Genomic DNA, 16,464 nt, shown 5'->3' on the forward strand with positions numbered 1-16,464 from the left:
CCCCCCCACCCCTCCTGCTCGATGTTGATATTTTGATCCATCACATGCTACCCCCTTATAAAAATCCCTGCCCCCTCACCCGTCTTACTTTTTCAACTATCTGTCGGACGACACTAACGACTGTTCACAGAACGTCAAGGGCAAGAAGGTCGCGCTGCGGTTCTTCTTCGGCGGACTGGCCAAGTATCGCGAGGCCGTGCAGGCCATGATCGAGGACGGATACCGTGGCTTCGTCCCGCTTGAGGGGACGGAGCAAAAGGAGGGAGAGAAGAGAGGCCACGCCCTCGCCACTGCCGTTCCGATTGAACAAAAGCCTGCGCCTCTCAACACCATCACGAGCGTCCCTTCCGAGTTGGTCGAGGCTCTCAACTAATGGGCGAAGCTGCCGATGGCCGAATTCCTCGCCAGCCCCTCCCGCTTTGTCTCCGGCCGAGCGACAATCCAGGATGCAGATGCCACGACGATTCTCTTCGAGGTGCCGGCTAGGGTGGGGGATTATCTCTCCTCCTGAATCGGTTCCCAGAGTATTGTGCAGGAACCACGGGCAGATCTAGTAGCCGAACAGAACATGAAAGTGGTCTTCTCTCAACACCTACCTAACACGAGCATTGGGAGAAAATCAAATCCTACAGATATAGTCGCTTTTGATGTCATAAGTTCTCTTATTCTTTTCTCCTGGGATCAAATCCGATCCCTCACATTTATTCCATGTCTGTTACATGTGGGACCCAAGCACGGTCCCAATCCTTTTCAAGAGCAGTAATCTATCTGCAACCGTAGAAGCCTTTACACATCAACACTCGTCACCAGTCATGAAACTTGATCACCCAACAAGATGTGCTCCAAACATCCAGACAAACTGTACAACTACCACGCGTATTCAGTCGAAACCTGCTGGCTGTTTCCTTGCCTCCACTCTCCGTCATCACTCGGTTCACTATCAAGGAAGTCGTTTTCGTGATACTGTGTTTCGGCAGGTCGTTGGTCCGAGATCACGAGGTTTACCACGTCACATCTGCCTTGAATAGCACTCGGAGCTGGCGTGTCGCTCTCATCAGTGGTATCGCTGAGGCTGAGCTTCTTGAGGTGACCGTTTGCGATCCGAGAGCTCTGTCGCTGCGATGCAGAAGGTATCTTCTTTGACAACTTGCTCCTGACATTGGAAGGTTCTTCAGTGTTGAGAAAGACATTCTCTAGCTTTGGCAGCCATCTCTGTCTGAACTTCGCCCGGTCGCGCCAGCTGGCATCTTTCAAGATCGCCTTAATGTTGAGTCTCCTTAGTTGCGGCAGATGCTCAGAAGAATCAACCAGCGACGCGAGAAATTCTTCTGCGGCTTCTTGTGTCAATTGACGCATATTTTCGATCGAGATGCTAGCAAGGTAGGTGGGCCAAGTAGGAGGTCCATTAGGTAGTAGCTCATCGTAGAGGGGTTCGCGGTCGCGGAAGGAAGTCGGATCTATATAGAGCATATCGATCTCTAGGTGTTGCAAGTGAGGGCACAGAGATTGAAGGTTGGCCATGAAACCCAAATCCATCGACTGATTGCCATCAAGTTTGAGGACCCGGAGGCTGGAGCCGCCGGTCAAATAGCCCTCCAAAGCGTCGGAGGTAAGACGGGGGCAATTCGTCAGTTCCAAGTGTAGGAGTCCAGGCGGAAGCATTGGCATAGTAATCTCGTCAACGATGCCGCAATTTCGAAATGACAGGGACTGCAATTCAGGGACACTGCTTAACACTCCGATCAGTAAGCTGCGCGCCTCGGTGATGTCTGGTTCCTTGGCCTTTTCGGGCAGACTCAGGTTAAGAAACGTTAGGTCGCGCAAGCGGCTGAAAGAGGGTCTGCATTGAGCATCCACGGCTATCCTGAGGACGTCGGCTGTATTCGGAAACCTTCCATTCCACTCAAAGCTTCTCATGAAGAGATGATCAGCCTCCAAACGTTCGAAGAGCTCTGTCGGGTAACTCCACTTGAATTTCTTCGCTGTCGGTTGTGCCCATATTACAGTTGTGAGGTCATCGTAGTTGGAATAGAGTCTCAGCCCTTGCAACAGAGGAGTCATAGAAATCAACCTATCCATTGAGATACCACTCTTCTTAACGAGAAGTTGTTTGACTTCAATGTCGAGGAAATGGATCTTTCTCCGGTAATCAGTTGAAAGTGACTCAGGAGCTTGCTCGAGCAGATTGATGAGACTGTGGGCTCGCCATGGTGGGTACAGAGGAGGGCTGTAAAGCAAAGCTGCTGTGCAGGCTTCGCGAAAGGAGCGACACAAGGTCCCTGTTGCACACAGCCAGTTGATCGAAGGCTGCGCTCGCGACGTCGGACCGTAGAGTGGATATGCAGCATATTGCATAATGTTCACGAGAACAAGGTACGGCAGTTGCTGCCACGGGGGAATCCGCATGTTGTCGGATAAAAATGATATATCATTAGAGAGCTTCGTGTTCATTTTGTTCCGGTTGTTGTTGGAAAGCGAAGGCTTCTGTTGTTTGTAGGTTTTGAATAAGTGCTTCGCATTCATTTGGCTCCCAGTCTGGTTGGAAGACGAAGTTTTTTGTCGTTTGCTCGGGTTGAGCAAGCGCTGCCGCCTGGGTGTTGGTGCAGGTCCTGATTTCCTCTTTGGTAGCCATGTCGGCTTCTGCGAATGTGGCTGTGATCTCGTAGTTCTTTGAGGTCGAACACTCGAGTGGGTGGAGGTGGACTGAGAGTCTGATTCACCGGACAAGGGATCTGAGATATCATCGCTATCGTCGTCACTTGATTCTCTGTATGTCTGTATTCGACGGGCAGCCCGGTTAGGTCGAGGGTTGGTGGTGAACTCATGTAGGTCATCGGTATCGCTATCGTCATTCGGATACTGGACTCGAGGGCCGCGACGAGGCCGACTGCGGGTTGAGGACTGCGCCATGGTGGGGAAGCGCAGGTCGGGCGGTGGCGGAGCAATGGACAAAAGAGGGACACTGTCGAAACTCCTATCGTGTACGTCTAGAATGGTGTTGAGACAGAAAGACCGAGCGTCGACATTCTAGGGTTCCCCTATTGCGACGAGGACTTGTTGGTGCAGGGTACCGCTGGTATCGGTCAGTCGCAGGATTGCATGACTACAAAGGTCGCATGCAAGTAATGAGATCTTGCATCACCTTGAATCACACAAGTGGCGGATCTTGCCGCAGCCATACCGCATTAGTGGTGTTAGCAGTCTCAAGGGAAAGTATCCCGAGGAGAGAGGGGGTCCCATGTACTTGATACTTGAATGCCAGCACGCTCACCGCTTCACTCTCAATAGGTACTGCATTTAGGATGCTGCGAGGCTGCAATATTTCTTCGGCGTGTCGTGCTGCTGTGATCAACCATGCCCTAGCTATTAACTATTGCCAAAGTCTGAGAGTGTCGTTTGCGACTGTCTGTGCCGGGGCGGAGTATAAGTCCTCTCTAGACGGGACTGCGCCCGATCGGTGGGAGGCACGGTGAAGACTCCGTATTTTGGGGTATCACGACTATTCCTGTTCCTGGCAGACGGTGCCTGAAAACCCTCGGTACCACCCAATGCTCCTCATCCGAGGATGCTAAGCAGGCCACAGGCTTGTTTGCATTTGCTGTCTTGCAAATCCCAGGGTGTGGAATCGGCCATTGGGTATCTTGATGGGCGCAAGAGATGGAGAACTCTGGATTCTTGATCGTTCAATATCGAGACAGGGTTTTGATGTGGCTGTCGAATGATCCGCAGTGCACAAGTAAGGAAGCTGGGAGTTCTCGCCTGCTAGCGGTGGAAGCGGGGGCGTCAGTGGCAGGCTCAGCGGGCCCCCCTTAGGCCTAGAGCCCACGAATAGCAGGCCCTCCGTGCAGGTACCTAGGTGCCTTCGGTGCTAGCGAGGCTTGGTAGTGGCCTGGTGGACAGCGGAGGCAGGTGGTCGCAGGAGACAAAAGCCAAAGGTGCACAGACCTGCAGGACGGACATGCAACCTGCACTGCCACTGAAAATCATGCACGTTTATCTTGGTCGTGGGCGGTGGCGGCGTTGATCATCACCACGCCGTGCCCATGCGTTCACCCAGCGACAGATACTTATCCCAGTGACAGTGGTAGAGTGTACATGTGTGCATTGGAATCAATCACTCGGCAATCTCTGTCCGGGTCTGTTATCGGTGACTTAGCATCTGCTGTGTGTTTCATGTTGCCATACCCAAATCTCCCGCCCATCAACGGGCTGGCGCTCCGTGGTTCCATGGGCCATGGGCTGGGCTGGCAATAATAATGGGCACTACCCAGAGGCGCTAGGCACTGGGCACTGGGCACTGGGCAGCTTGTTCTCGTATGCCATGCCACGCCCTGGTTTCCGCAGATCCACTCGCAACCTCGCCCTTTCCCAGCACGTCAGCCAATCTCACTACCTGGTCGATGCCAGGGAGCTCCTGCTGCTGGTTGCTTGGGGATTGCACCTTGACTACTCGTGGGTACCACTGCTACCACCCCCAGACAAGCTCTCCCACTCAATCATCTCCCTTGCTCTCGTAGAGGCCAAAGTGAGAGCCATCACCCGTCCCCTTCACATACGAGTCTTCTCCCCGGCATCGAGAAACCAAGATAAAGCAGTGGTCAAGCTGTCCTCGCGCCCGTTACATCATCCCCATTCCCGTCCTGCAGCAACTCAACTCTAAGTGACAGATCTGCAAGGAACTCTTCTCTACAACTTTTTCCTGCCCCCCCGGTCCATCCTCTCCTTCCAGCCCCAGAGGAGGCCCCCCATCATCCTTATTTGCCGACTCCGATCAAGTCACCCTGCCAACTTTTCTGGTTTGCTGCACCACGCCTGCGCGACTGCAAACCTGCGCACCCTGCAGCAAAAACCCAGCCAATCCTGCACCTTGCGAACCAACGGCCCTTCCTTCCACTCTTCTTCCGTCCTTCAAAGACATTCTTCTCCAAAAATAATCCCATTGACTCTAAAGTCCTCCAACTACCGATCGACGAAACACCTCCCACCCCTCGACCACCCTGCCAGCGCAGCTTGCTCGGATCGTCTGAAACAGGCGCAGCCCGTCATCTGAGATTTCCTCCAAAATCTACAGCGCATGGTGTTTCACGTCGCTATCCTGTACTTCCCTCTCGTCATCTCCTCTACCGTCATCGAGACTCCGGCTTCTTGACCTCGTTGTGGAAATGGGTGGAACACAGTATGGAAAATTCCAAGTAGGATCCCTCAGGCACTCGAGTCTGGCTATCCAAACCACTGACCTACGACTCCAGGACTTCTGTCGCGATGCGACACTACCTATATGCAACGTCAGACTCTTCCCCCCTCCAGCGATAAGCTCCTAGTCCCCTTCTAACTGCTATCCAGATCCTCGTCACGAATAACCAACCACCCGGCCTTGCGTATGGCGGTTGTGTCCTGCGTGGAATCACTCTGAGTAACAACCGGAATCTTGCCAATCTGGGTTCAATACTGCTCTGTGGCATCGCCATCGTCGTCACGCTGTTTCTGCTATGGCGCGCAGAAAGGAAAGCTGCTGCGGTCGGTCGCCGGGAAATGCAGATGTTTCTGGTCGGATATCTGATCATTGAAATCTGTGAAATATTTACGGTCGGCGGATTTCCATTGAACAACGATGTGCGGAAAGGGTTCACGGCTGTCCATCTGGCCGCTATCGTGGCGACCATGTGGATCTTACTCATGAATGCAGTGGTGGGTTACCAATTAGTGGACGACGGCACACCATTGTCGATGGGGTTGATTGGCTTCAGCTCCCTGGCATTGTTCATTGGCACTGGCTACATTGCACTCGACACGGCCTTCTCTTGGACTGGGTTTTGGGACAGCTCGTTGCACCCACCGCACCAAAGCTACGCCCTCTACACGTTGTATCAGCTGGCACCCTTGGTCTTCCTGTTTTTATTCTTCGTCCTCGAGTCGATACTGGTTCTCAAGGTCCTGGGCGAGACGAAGCCAATGGTCTATTTGGTCGCTGCCGCCCTCCTCTTCGCCATCGGCCAGGTCTTCATGTATGTGATATCGAAGCACATATGCGAAGGCACCCATGGCGACATCAATGGCACCCTTTTTGAGACCCTATTCACGCTCCTCAGCGTTGTGGCGGTGTTTGTGTTCTGGTCATCAATTACTGAAGACGACTGGCCCATCCAATGATCATGGCAGGACCATAGCCAGGGGTTTTGAAACGGCCGTCATAGGGAAAAAGTCTTGGGTCTACCGGAGTTGTCGTCGAGTTCCTCTTCTTGGCCGGGGCAATTGAAGGTGAAGAAATGATCTTTAATATCTCGAGACGGCAAAACCGGTGCGACACCCCCTCCTTACCTGAACAAGGAGCGCCCTTGTGCTTTGTCGCAATATCCTCATGTTTCCCCATTGGAGGGGTTGGGCATGATAGCTTGACGAGTTACGCAGCGTTTGGCATCTGTGAAATGTGTATTGATCGCAATTTCCTGGGAGGTTTCAGGTTTCAGTCGATTTCAGCGTAATTCATGGGCCAAAACAAATTTCCGCGTCGACTTGAGGGCTGTGAGCTGGTATCATACAGCGACCATTTGACCTAGACTAGAATATAGTAGTAGTCCAGCGAAGACATATTTTTGTGCTGGACGGACAATATATGAGACATCCTCTGCATTTCTGTGGTTGAAAACGAATCTTGTAAGTGAATCGACAACCTACAACTCCGTACTCATCATAGATGGTGCACCCGTGGCGTTGAGCACGGCCTTCCAACAGGATTTCGTCAAACGACCAGCCGCCGTGTCAAATTTCAGAGAACCAGCTTGACTCCAACGCAAGGTAACGTCCACTCCGAGCGCCCTAGTAAGTTCCTCAACCAATGAGTTCCAATTCCAGTATCCAGAAGTGAGGGCAAAGACGTCGCTGAAGCTGCTGTTTCTGCTCCGGTCGTGGTTGAGGATACGACCAACTTTTGCCGAGCTTCATCGAACAATTCCTCTGCCGTGTTTTTGGCCGCGTTCGCAAGACCGGCGACGGTTGTCCGTGCGACGTCTGTGAGGAAGCCTCCCATCTCCGACGCAGCAGCACCGTTGCTCGCCTGTCCCGTCATGTTCCCGAGATTGCCCGAAAAGTCCGTCGTATATAACCTCGGAGTGAACCAAGCCGCAATCGTCTCGTACGAGGACAACTCTCCGCCATCAGGATGTTGGGATGTTAGGATGGGTAGGTCGATGAAGCACCGATTTGACCAGTGGCATGACGACGCGAAGAGTATGATGAGGAGAAACGAGCAGTATATGCACGGGCGGTTGAGGAGGTACGTGAGCACGAGCAGGAGGATGAGATGTATGGGCGACAGGCTGAGGGGAAGAGGGAGCAGAAGGAGTGGAAGGTATCTGATCGCACGGGCGCTGTTAGAACATGTTCGTAACCCTCATAACGAGACAGGAGGGGGGAAAGGAGGGCGACAGCCTACTTACGAGCGAAGACAATACATTGGCATTGATATGATGTGTCTTTAGATCTGTAAAAGTAGGAGGAAGTTAATCGAACTTTGTAATACTTGCGCGTTTAGTGCTGAGAGGGGAAAGGGCTGCCAACACTTTGTATGTACTCGGTACAGGTGGAACTTTTTTGAGATGGTGTGGAACTTGGATTCAGGCTGGCTCAGCCAAGCAGGACGAATGAGCATCTCTGTATTCAGGATGATTTAGGATTTTTGTTGCTGCTGCAGCGCCCAGACATAAAGGGGTTGAGCAAAACACGCATAGTCTGCAGAAGCGGTGACACTGGTCTCGAGACACAGCAGCCTGTATTGACACTCATTCTGGGCAGCACCTTGGGCTTCTACATCATACACATGTACCGAGGACTTGTATGCAGCGAGTGCCCTTCAGTCGGTAGCCCGGAACTGGTACCTACTCGCGGTAGGGAGGCATTCGGTAGTCAAAGTACAGTTGTTAGGCGCCATAGACACCCACATGGACCCGGGAGGATTTTGCCGGGGCGACCAAGGTGCAGTTCGCAGCTGGGAGGATGGCCCGCCTTGGCCAGGTGAGCCGCCGCAGACTCCTGCAGGCTGCAGGCAGCGGGCACGTGCGGGTGGCAGCAGTCATGATCGAATTGGAGCTCCCAGACTGCGGAGAAATTTTGACGAGCCACTCGTCGCCGTATCGACGTCTGATTCACCTCGATTCATCTTTCCTTCACCTTCCTCTGGATTGCTCAGGGCTTTATGTTTTCATCAGCAAACACCTTCCACCCACCCTCCCGGTTAATCGCGTGTTGAACATACCCTCTTCTTTTTCCTGCACGTTTCGGTGCTGCCACTCATTCCTGCCTCTTCTCTGGCTCCCGGTGTAGCATCCGGGTGACGCAGAACCATTATCCTTTGCCTTTCTACATTCGGATCGTGAGCTCATCGGCCTGGACGTCCTTGGACTGACTGGAATAATGTCGCCCAACGACCTGCAAGCCATGCTTGCCAACTTGATGGTGAAGCCTCGCGATTCCCCAGCCCCATCCCAGACGCCACACCAATCCAACTCGGCAGGCCAAACCTCTCCGTTCCCAGGCGCCTCATCGTTGCCTTCGAGCCCTCCTCCCCTCACTTCTGTTGCGAATCATAGCTCCTACAGCCAGATGGCGCAGCCAGTCGCATCCGCCCTCCCTGCCAACCCGTTGCTGGGCCTGCTCAATTTTGCGACCACTACCTCGACACCTCCCAAGGCAAACTCCAGGCCTCTTTCTTCTGCCGACAATGCCGCTGCGGTTCCCGAGGACAAGAATGGCGGGCCAGTTGTAAATGCTGCCGGGCAGGGACCGTCGCCTTCGACTTCGGATCTCCTCGCGCAGTTTTGGTCACCTTCTCCTGCACAACGCGGCTCGACAACCCAGTCTCCGCTGAATTTGGAAGATCAAGGTGGCGGCGGTGGTAAAGAAAAATCTACGACTGGTCGCGATGCGGCGCAGGAGGCGCTAGACAAGCTCGTCAGAAGAAACCATCTCGGCAATTCCATCAGCGCACGCCAGAATCTGGTTGAGAAGCCACCGAGCCCATTACCGGATGCCAACTCTGACGCGAAATCGGCAGAGGCAAAGCCGACGAAGACGGAGTCACCAGCTCCTTTGTTCGGTCCCAATTCCACCGCTGAGGTGCACGTGTTCGGAGCTCTGGGTAATGACACTAAATCGTCGACTCAGGATCGAACCATATTCAACCACAGGAACCCGTTTGATGACCTACAAGCATTGTTGAAGGCCTCCCGGGCACAGACACCGAAGGAAGGAGTAGCTTCTTCCAAGGATGTCAATGTTGAAATTCCTGAATCCAGTGTCGACCCCAGTAATGATATCCCTGAAGACACAGATCCACCTGTGGCCGCAGGTGGCCAGGTTACCAAGAGGAAAATACTCACTCCTAGACTACCTCTGGCACCAAAGAATACCATAGCATCGCGCGAGGATTCAGCCACTGCAGCAACGCACAAGGCCGCCACGGAGGACGCAGCTCCGGCGGAAGAGATTGCAGCTTCCACTCCAGCGGAGACGAAGTCGACAGGCGAGACGAAAGAGGAGATTCATCTGATATCTGACAACGGTGCAAAACAGGACGAAAGCTCCACCGCGGAGAAAATTGTCGACCAGCTAGCCGACGGCGGTGATGAATGGGAAGATACAGAAGAGTCTCCAAATAAGGAGTCCTCAAGGACTGTATCTGTTTACAATTTCCCCATCAAGCCCTTTGTTTCGATCACCTTGCAGTTGACAGAACCTTCGAGCGTCGGCATTAGAGATGACGGAGTGATGGAGATATCAAGACTGAAGAAGGAGTTCGATCAACTGGACCGTTCTTTGGCAGCTGCAACATCAAAGTACATCGCCTACGCCTTGGTGAAGAACGGCGGGATGCGCATCATCAGACAAGATGACGGTAGTGATCGTCAAGTCTTCAAGAATTCCCATGACCGGATATTCAATGTTTCACTCTGCACCACCTCTGCTGCTGGCGAACCATCGGATGATCAGGCGCTCCTCGGGACCGGAGTCAGTGGTACTGTGTATTACGCAACGATCAATAAGGACGGAAATGACCTGTTTGAGAAGAACGAGCTTGACACCGAAAGCCTCATCTTCCCGCCTTACCCACCGGCTGATGAGAATGCATCAGGTGGTGTGCTCAAAACCCGGGCAAAGAGAAGCTCTCGCCATCCCGAGTTCTTCGCCATTGGACGCGGCAAGGCAATCCATCTCGTCTGGCCAGCCACCGCGCTTTCCCCCCGCTACGGTGTAAGTGAGCACAATCGACGGGTCGATGTCGAGAAATTCTTTCAAGAACGATCGCTTCAGATTTCAACTGGGAAGGCGGGGAAAGACTTCACCTTCAGCGAGGATGATACTTTGATCGTTTCTTTGGACAAGACCGGAAGATTACGATTCTGGGATATTCGTAAACTGATTGATGAGTCAAATGCAACTTCAACTCGACTTGCGAGTATGACTGTCGATGTGCCGATCTTGTCCCTCTCCACCGCATCCCCGGCAGAGAAATCGTGGCCGACGTCGGTACTCTTCGTTGACAAGGCTCGTCCATATATCAGAGGGGGAGCGCTCCGCTACGTACTTGTCGGCTTGAGGCAGAACCACACTCTTCAACTATGGGATATTGCTCTAGGCAAAGCCGTTCAGGAGATTAATTTCCCTCACGAGAATGAGACTGATGGTATTTGCAGTGTGTGCTATCATGCAAATAGCGGGATCATTGTTGTCGGCCACCCGACCAGAAACTCGCTCTTTTTCATTCATCTCTCTGCGCCACGTTACACGATTAGCACTTCGATGACCCAGGCTGCGTATGTGCAACGTATTGCTGCCAAAGATCCAGAATTACCAAAGCCTGATTCTACGGCTTGCATGAGTGGCATCCGTGAAATGTCCTTTGCAGAGAAGGGTCAGCTTCGAAGCGTTGAGCTCCTTCCAATTTATCGGACTACCGAGGAGCAGAGGGCTGTTGACGAGAAGACGTCGTTGTTCGAGCTCTATGTCGTCCATTCAAAAGGCGTTACTTGTCTCAATATTACAAAGGAGGACCTGGGGTGGAATGCGAGCATGAAGGTGGTCGATGGGATTGATGCTGCGAAGCAAGGTTACGTCAGCTTGAAAGAGCTGCGCCTTGGGAGTGTGATCGAAGAGGGCCCTCGAGATAAGAGTCCAGTCGAAGATGTGCCAACAAGTAAGAGTTCGAAGAAAAAGCAAGGAAAGAAGTCTTCGTCCTCTGCCGAACGTGTGGAGTCGGCACAGGCCGAAGACCAGGAACCCGGGAAACAAGGGGTTACACAGCCTCTCAGCAATGGCGCCGAACCGCTCACAGAGGCGACCAACATTGAAACTCCATTGCCGAAGGAAAGCAGGAAGAGTAAGAAGAAATCCGCCCCATCCACCGAACCACGGATCCCTGACAAGGTCGCCGTCGCCGACCCTACAGCCAAACCAGCTCCAACGGCTATATTCAGCCCAGCACCTGCAGATATGGCACCCGTTGAGGAGCAAACCTCTGCATCAGCAGCTGCGGCTGTTCCGCTTACTTCAACCGCTGAAGCATTGGCGAAACCAGAAGCGGTCAGTGTTGGCATCTCGGGTGGTTGGCTGGACAAGGAACTGAAAAAGGTCGAGAAAGCTGTGTCCACGGAATTCCGCAAAGAGCTGGACTCCCTCTATCAGAATATCCAGAATGATAGAAACGTCCAGGATTCTGCCGCGATTGCCCGTCAGGAAGCTCTCCTTCGTTTGGTCTCCACCACTCTGAGCAACAACGTTGAAAAATCACTCTCTCGTATTCTCTCAGCTCAAATGCAACAGTCGATTGTTCCAGCAATTACAGCGGCCACAGTTCAAGCTGTGAGTAGCCAAGTGGGGGAAGCTGTCGCGAAATCCCTGCATTCTCTCGTGCCTCATGAGATGGGTGTGCAACTACCTATTGTGCTCAATACAGCTCTCCAGAGTCCGCAAATGAACCGAACGATATCAGACACAGTGTCACAAAAGATTTCCAAACAGATTGAGACTCAGCTGAACGATCTCATGCAGAAACATGTTGTGCCGACATTCAAGACCCTAGCAGCCTCGGCAGCTGAAAAGGCCGCATCTGAGGTTGAAGTCCGGCTCCGGAATGAGATCCGTCAACTAGAGAATGACCGACGAAGTGACCTGACGAGGCTGGAAAAGTTGGGTCAAGTCCTTCAGGCCACTGCCGAAGCATTGCAGCAAATGTCTGACACTCAAGTGGCCTTCCAAGGTCAAATCCTCAGGGATCGCCGACAGCTCGCCCTTCTCGGAGAAACCAGTTCATCTCCAGTGTCTCGCCAGGTATCCACAGCTCGTATGACACCATCGCCACGAGCCCTTCCTCGGCCCATAGTTCAGCGCCAGAAGACCAAGGAGGAGCTAGAGCTGGAGGAGATCAGCCACTTGATGAACGAGGGTCGGTACGAGGAAGCTTCAATCAAGTGGCTACAGTCGGCTCAACCATCAGAGCTGTTTGACAAACTTTTCATTCACTTCACTCCAGAGTATTTGTCGACTGATGTGTCACCGCTTATCGCGTTTTCCATCGCTGTCACCATCGGGAATACCTTGACAACAAATACGGCTCAACGACTGGAGTGGATCTCTGCTGCTTTCAATGCGGTGGATCTTGCTGTAAGTGCTAATCGATACTTGTTTGGTTTATACGCTGACACTGCTTCACTTTAGGACCCAGAAATCTCCGATCTAGCGCAACATGCACCGGCACTGTTGAGCTCCTTGATCCAGAAGCTCGAGCGGCTATACATGACGATCGCGGAGCGTGACCCGACCGATCCAGCACTGCAAATCATGCCGGTTGTTTCAAGGAAGGCGAAGGAGATGAGGGCCGCTTTGGAGGGGCCAGCTCAGCGTGGTGTTGATTTTTAGTTTTGCGGATGGGTCTAGATGGATGGCATCCCTTCACAAGTCTCAGCAGCAGCAGCGGACACAGCAGCGGAGTAGAGGATTAGATGGCCATGAAGGGTTGAGTGCTATGTCAATACTGGATACATCGACAGTGCTTTATGAGGCGATTCCGAGGTGGTGGAAGTTCGGTCATTGAAGTATGTGGTGATATTCCTGTTTCCTCCTTTTCGCTCCTAGCTTGATTTCTTCGTCGGAGTCGCGGTTCACATGCGATGTAGATTCAAGGTCCTCCGCGCTGGACTTCGGGCGTGACAAGAAGACTAACACAGAGTTGTCTGCGGGTGGCCTTTCGCACCTTCACCTATCTCCATCAGTAGCTGCTGCTCTTCGAAGACCGAAAACTTGCAAGTTCCACAAGCTACGAGAGAGTCAGCGGTTGTGTCATATCATTACAGACAGCAGGGAAATGGGCCGCTTCATTGGAGTGACGGAGTCCGAAAAGTCTGGCAGAGGTCAATGAAGTCCAGGGTTGCGGTACAAAAGCTTCCTTTCTTATTTTCGTCTCTAATCCGAGATTTGTAGTTGATCTTCTCTTTCAAGCCTCACACGACTCGAAACCAACCGTTTCCAATTGATCAGGATCCCCCGGTCGTTGTCAGAAGGTACCTCTTCAGTCGATTCTGATCCCGTCTCTACTCTGGTTAAAACTTGCCACTATGCCTTTCTTCGACAAGGAGAGTTGCGTCGTGGATGAACATGGACGAGAACATTCTCCAGAATCTTGCAGCTCAGAGGTCGCAAGAGTGCCAATTGATCGATCTAACCCTGGGCAGGCTGAAGAAACTGCACGAGTCTGAGGTGGCCATCTTGGGTGACCTATACCGAGAAGATCGGTGGCGCTGGACCCCAGAACATGGTCTGCAGGTGGGACTCCCTCAAGACTTGGAAGTCCGATGGTTCTCGCGCGAATCGGTCCTGGACTTGCAGAATCGAGTCCGCCCATTGACACTTCCTGACGGTGAGCCTGACCCGAACGCGGATCGACGTCTCGAGAGGCAAGAATATGTGTGGCTTTTGTCACAGATGCTGCATTACGAGTTGGGCTTTGCACTGACTCCTGTAAGCTGCCCTGCGCGACAAATGTAATGCGAAAGGACTAACAGTGACCTTTAGATCGATGCGACAGCGAGAATCGCGACCGCCCTCCGTGCCGGCAATGTACGCCAACCACGCAAACTCAAGCATCGTGCGCAGAAGCTGAGAGGAGATTACCGTCTTCGGAACTCGGACCTCGATTCAGAGTCAGCAGTCAACGAAGAAACTAGCACTAGCGGCTTTGATGCCCAACCAGAACGAGAACAGCAGCTCGAAAACGGAGGGACTGAGAACGGAACAGGCACCACACTCTCCTCGGCCGAGTCCGATCTGAAGAGACGACTCGTGGTAGGGAAGGCCAGAGCGGATACAGAGGCAATTATCCCTGGTCCGATGGAAAGAGACGTCGGTACCGGAGCGAGGGCTGTCCAAGTTCGGGAAGAGGAGCTGCAGTGTAATAGCAACGCCAATGAACAATATGGGTACAAAAGAGACGCTGCTGCGACTGTCACGACCACCGGCACGAGGCAAACCCCGGTGACCACGAGATCAAACTTGCGCAGTCCAGCAAAAAGGCCTTGGGTTTCTCACTCAGATACCCTTCAGAAGACTCTGGATCCGCTCCCGCCAGCACCGCGGCCAGTTCAGTTCAGTGAACAAGTCGCAGACAAGCACGCGAAGAGTACCCAGACATTCCTCGCTCTAGGAAGGGCCGCACCAGCTCCACCTAGAACTGATAATGATAGAAGCTTTGAGGAGATGAGTCGGAGGGTGAGCACAGACAATACCAAAACTTTCTCTGCTGCTAAAGCTCGCAAGACTTGGTCTCCGATCGAAACATCAACTGTACTGGACGAGGATACTGCAGGACAAAATCGAAGCACGACACCAGTGCTGGAGGGAATTACTCAGTCTCTCGGTAACGAGTACAGAGCTGGAGGCTTTCGTTACAATGTCTTGCAAAGGCCACACGAAAGCCCAACACAATCCCCTCAGACTGGGACCAAACATTTGGCAATGAAAGACACAGGTCCGTGGATCTCAGGGCCAGACAAGATTCAATTGCTTCGACCTAAGAATCCTGCCCCAACCACAGAGGAAATGGAACAAGTAAACCAACCAGGGCAACCCTGTCCCGTTTACATTGTCATTGAGGACTCGGACAGCGAGCACCATTCAGAGCATCCTCACAGGGGTAAAGGATCTTCAATAAGGAGGCTGAAAAAAAGGAAACCTTGTGTCAAGGCTGCGAGTGCCTTGGGTACGTTCTATGCGACGAGGTCGATCTTTTTAATCCCACCCAGTGACATTGGTGGCGATGATGGCGCACAACTGTCCGGTCGACGGAGAAGCTTGTCGAGTGCACCGTCGAGGATCAGCGCTATATTTCCTCAAACGAAAAGAACCGTCGCGAATCGTACTAACCTCACCAGCAGAGTTGCTGCCAAAGTTCGAGTCGGTAGGCATACCCCGGATGTTTGCACGTCGAAAACACGCCCTACCCGGCAGTCCGAAGACAATTCTGATCCGTTGGAACGGATCCCGTTTGGCTACATTCGCAGTACAGAATCCAAGTCTCGACATGGAGATCCCCCAGAAGCTGGCGCTGCAGCTAATGGGTTTCCTCCCAAGATCAGAAGAGCTCCATCACCCTGGAACCGGAACCTATCTAACCGGATACAAGTCTCGTCCCTTCAGCAAGAAAACCTCAAACTCGTACAAAAAGCAACCGTCAATCTATATAGCCCACAATCGGCTAAAACAGTCAGCTTAAAGAAGGCTGAGGTGCCAAAGAAAGCAGAGTCCCCAAAGCGAACACAAATACCCGGAACAGCACTGACGGTTTCCGATAACTATGCGCTGAATGCAAAGGTTGAAGAAGTTTGCAAGGACACTGACAAGGTCGTCGAAGAGCTGCGGCACAGTTCTCAAACAGTCGTGAGGAGCTTCAAACCCCCACGCAAGAACAAACGACCCCATTCTGCAGCCTTCAGCGAGCATGGAGGCTCTAGAAAAGGCGGCAAAAGGAAACCGAACAGCACCAACACGACATATGATCTGGTGGAAAGGACAACGCCGGGTGCTCCAAAGAGCGCCATACCACGAGATAACGACGTACCCATATTTCCTAGGATGGAATATCTCATGGGATGTGATAGGAATGGCGTCCCTGCCAAACGCGCACCTTTCCGTCGACCGACACCTCTCACCCACACTCTCCGCGACCAGGTAGGCAACCCGTTGCCCCGTGAGGCGACGCCTCTTGGGGAAATCCTGAAATGCGACCAAGAGCGACGCCGCAAGGATCCAAGAACGAAAGCGAGCTATTGGAGCCGATTCCCCAAACCATCTCCTCCGCGGAGTGGGATAGGGATCTGGCACAAGCATGACAGGTCCGCGAGGATGCCTTTTCGACGATTTTGCCCGAGGATCCCACGGACGGGGTGAAAAGTGCTGGCTTTTTTTTTTCACAAGAAGTTC

At 52.8% G+C, this 16,464-nt stretch overlaps 5 protein-coding genes across 5 annotated transcripts in view; 4 read left to right on the forward strand and 1 right to left on the reverse strand.

Moving 5' to 3' along the window:
• Window positions 1-642, forward strand: part of PV07_04761 (uncharacterized protein) — a 2,608-nt gene extending 1,966 nt beyond the window's left edge. The window contains exon 2 of the mRNA XM_016391604.1: window positions 131-642. Coding sequence (XP_016249123.1) covers window positions 131-373 — 243 coding nt within the window. The 3' untranslated portion in view covers window positions 374-642. The remainder of the gene's footprint in view (window positions 1-130) is intronic.
• On the reverse strand, window positions 571-3,102 carry PV07_04762 (uncharacterized protein). Its single transcript, XM_016391605.1, has one exon. It carries the CDS (start codon window positions 2,908-2,910, stop codon window positions 868-870), a length of 2,043 nt encoding a protein of 680 aa, XP_016249124.1. The 5' UTR covers window positions 2,911-3,102; the 3' UTR covers window positions 571-867.
• A 1,338-nt stretch (window positions 3,103-4,440) lies between these two features.
• On the forward strand, window positions 4,441-6,637 carry PV07_04763 (uncharacterized protein). The gene is made up of 3 exons (XM_016391606.1): window positions 4,441-5,192; window positions 5,250-5,285; window positions 5,344-6,637. Exons 1-3 carry the CDS (start codon window positions 5,163-5,165, stop codon window positions 6,148-6,150), a joined length of 873 nt encoding a protein of 290 aa, XP_016249125.1. The 5' UTR covers window positions 4,441-5,162; the 3' UTR covers window positions 6,151-6,637.
• A 1,482-nt stretch (window positions 6,638-8,119) lies between these two features.
• Window positions 8,120-13,475, forward strand: PV07_04764 (uncharacterized protein). Its single transcript, XM_016391607.1, has 2 exons — window positions 8,120-12,654; window positions 12,709-13,475. Exons 1-2 carry the CDS (start codon window positions 8,410-8,412, stop codon window positions 12,907-12,909), a joined length of 4,446 nt encoding a protein of 1,481 aa, XP_016249126.1. The 5' UTR covers window positions 8,120-8,409; the 3' UTR covers window positions 12,910-13,475.
• A 169-nt stretch (window positions 13,476-13,644) lies between these two features.
• On the forward strand, window positions 13,645-16,354 carry PV07_04765 (uncharacterized protein; the record flags this gene model as incomplete). Its single annotated transcript, XM_016391608.1, has 3 exons — window positions 13,645-14,007; window positions 14,062-16,212; window positions 16,274-16,354. 3 exons carry the CDS (start codon window positions 13,645-13,647, stop codon window positions 16,352-16,354), a joined length of 2,595 nt encoding a protein of 864 aa, XP_016249127.1.
• Between the last annotated feature and the right edge of the window lie 110 nt (window positions 16,355-16,464).

This window comes from Cladophialophora immunda (genome assembly GCF_000835495.1).
Source record: "Cladophialophora immunda strain CBS 83496 unplaced genomic scaffold supercont1.3, whole genome shotgun sequence".
NCBI lineage: Eukaryota > Fungi > Ascomycota > Eurotiomycetes > Chaetothyriales > Herpotrichiellaceae > Cladophialophora > Cladophialophora immunda.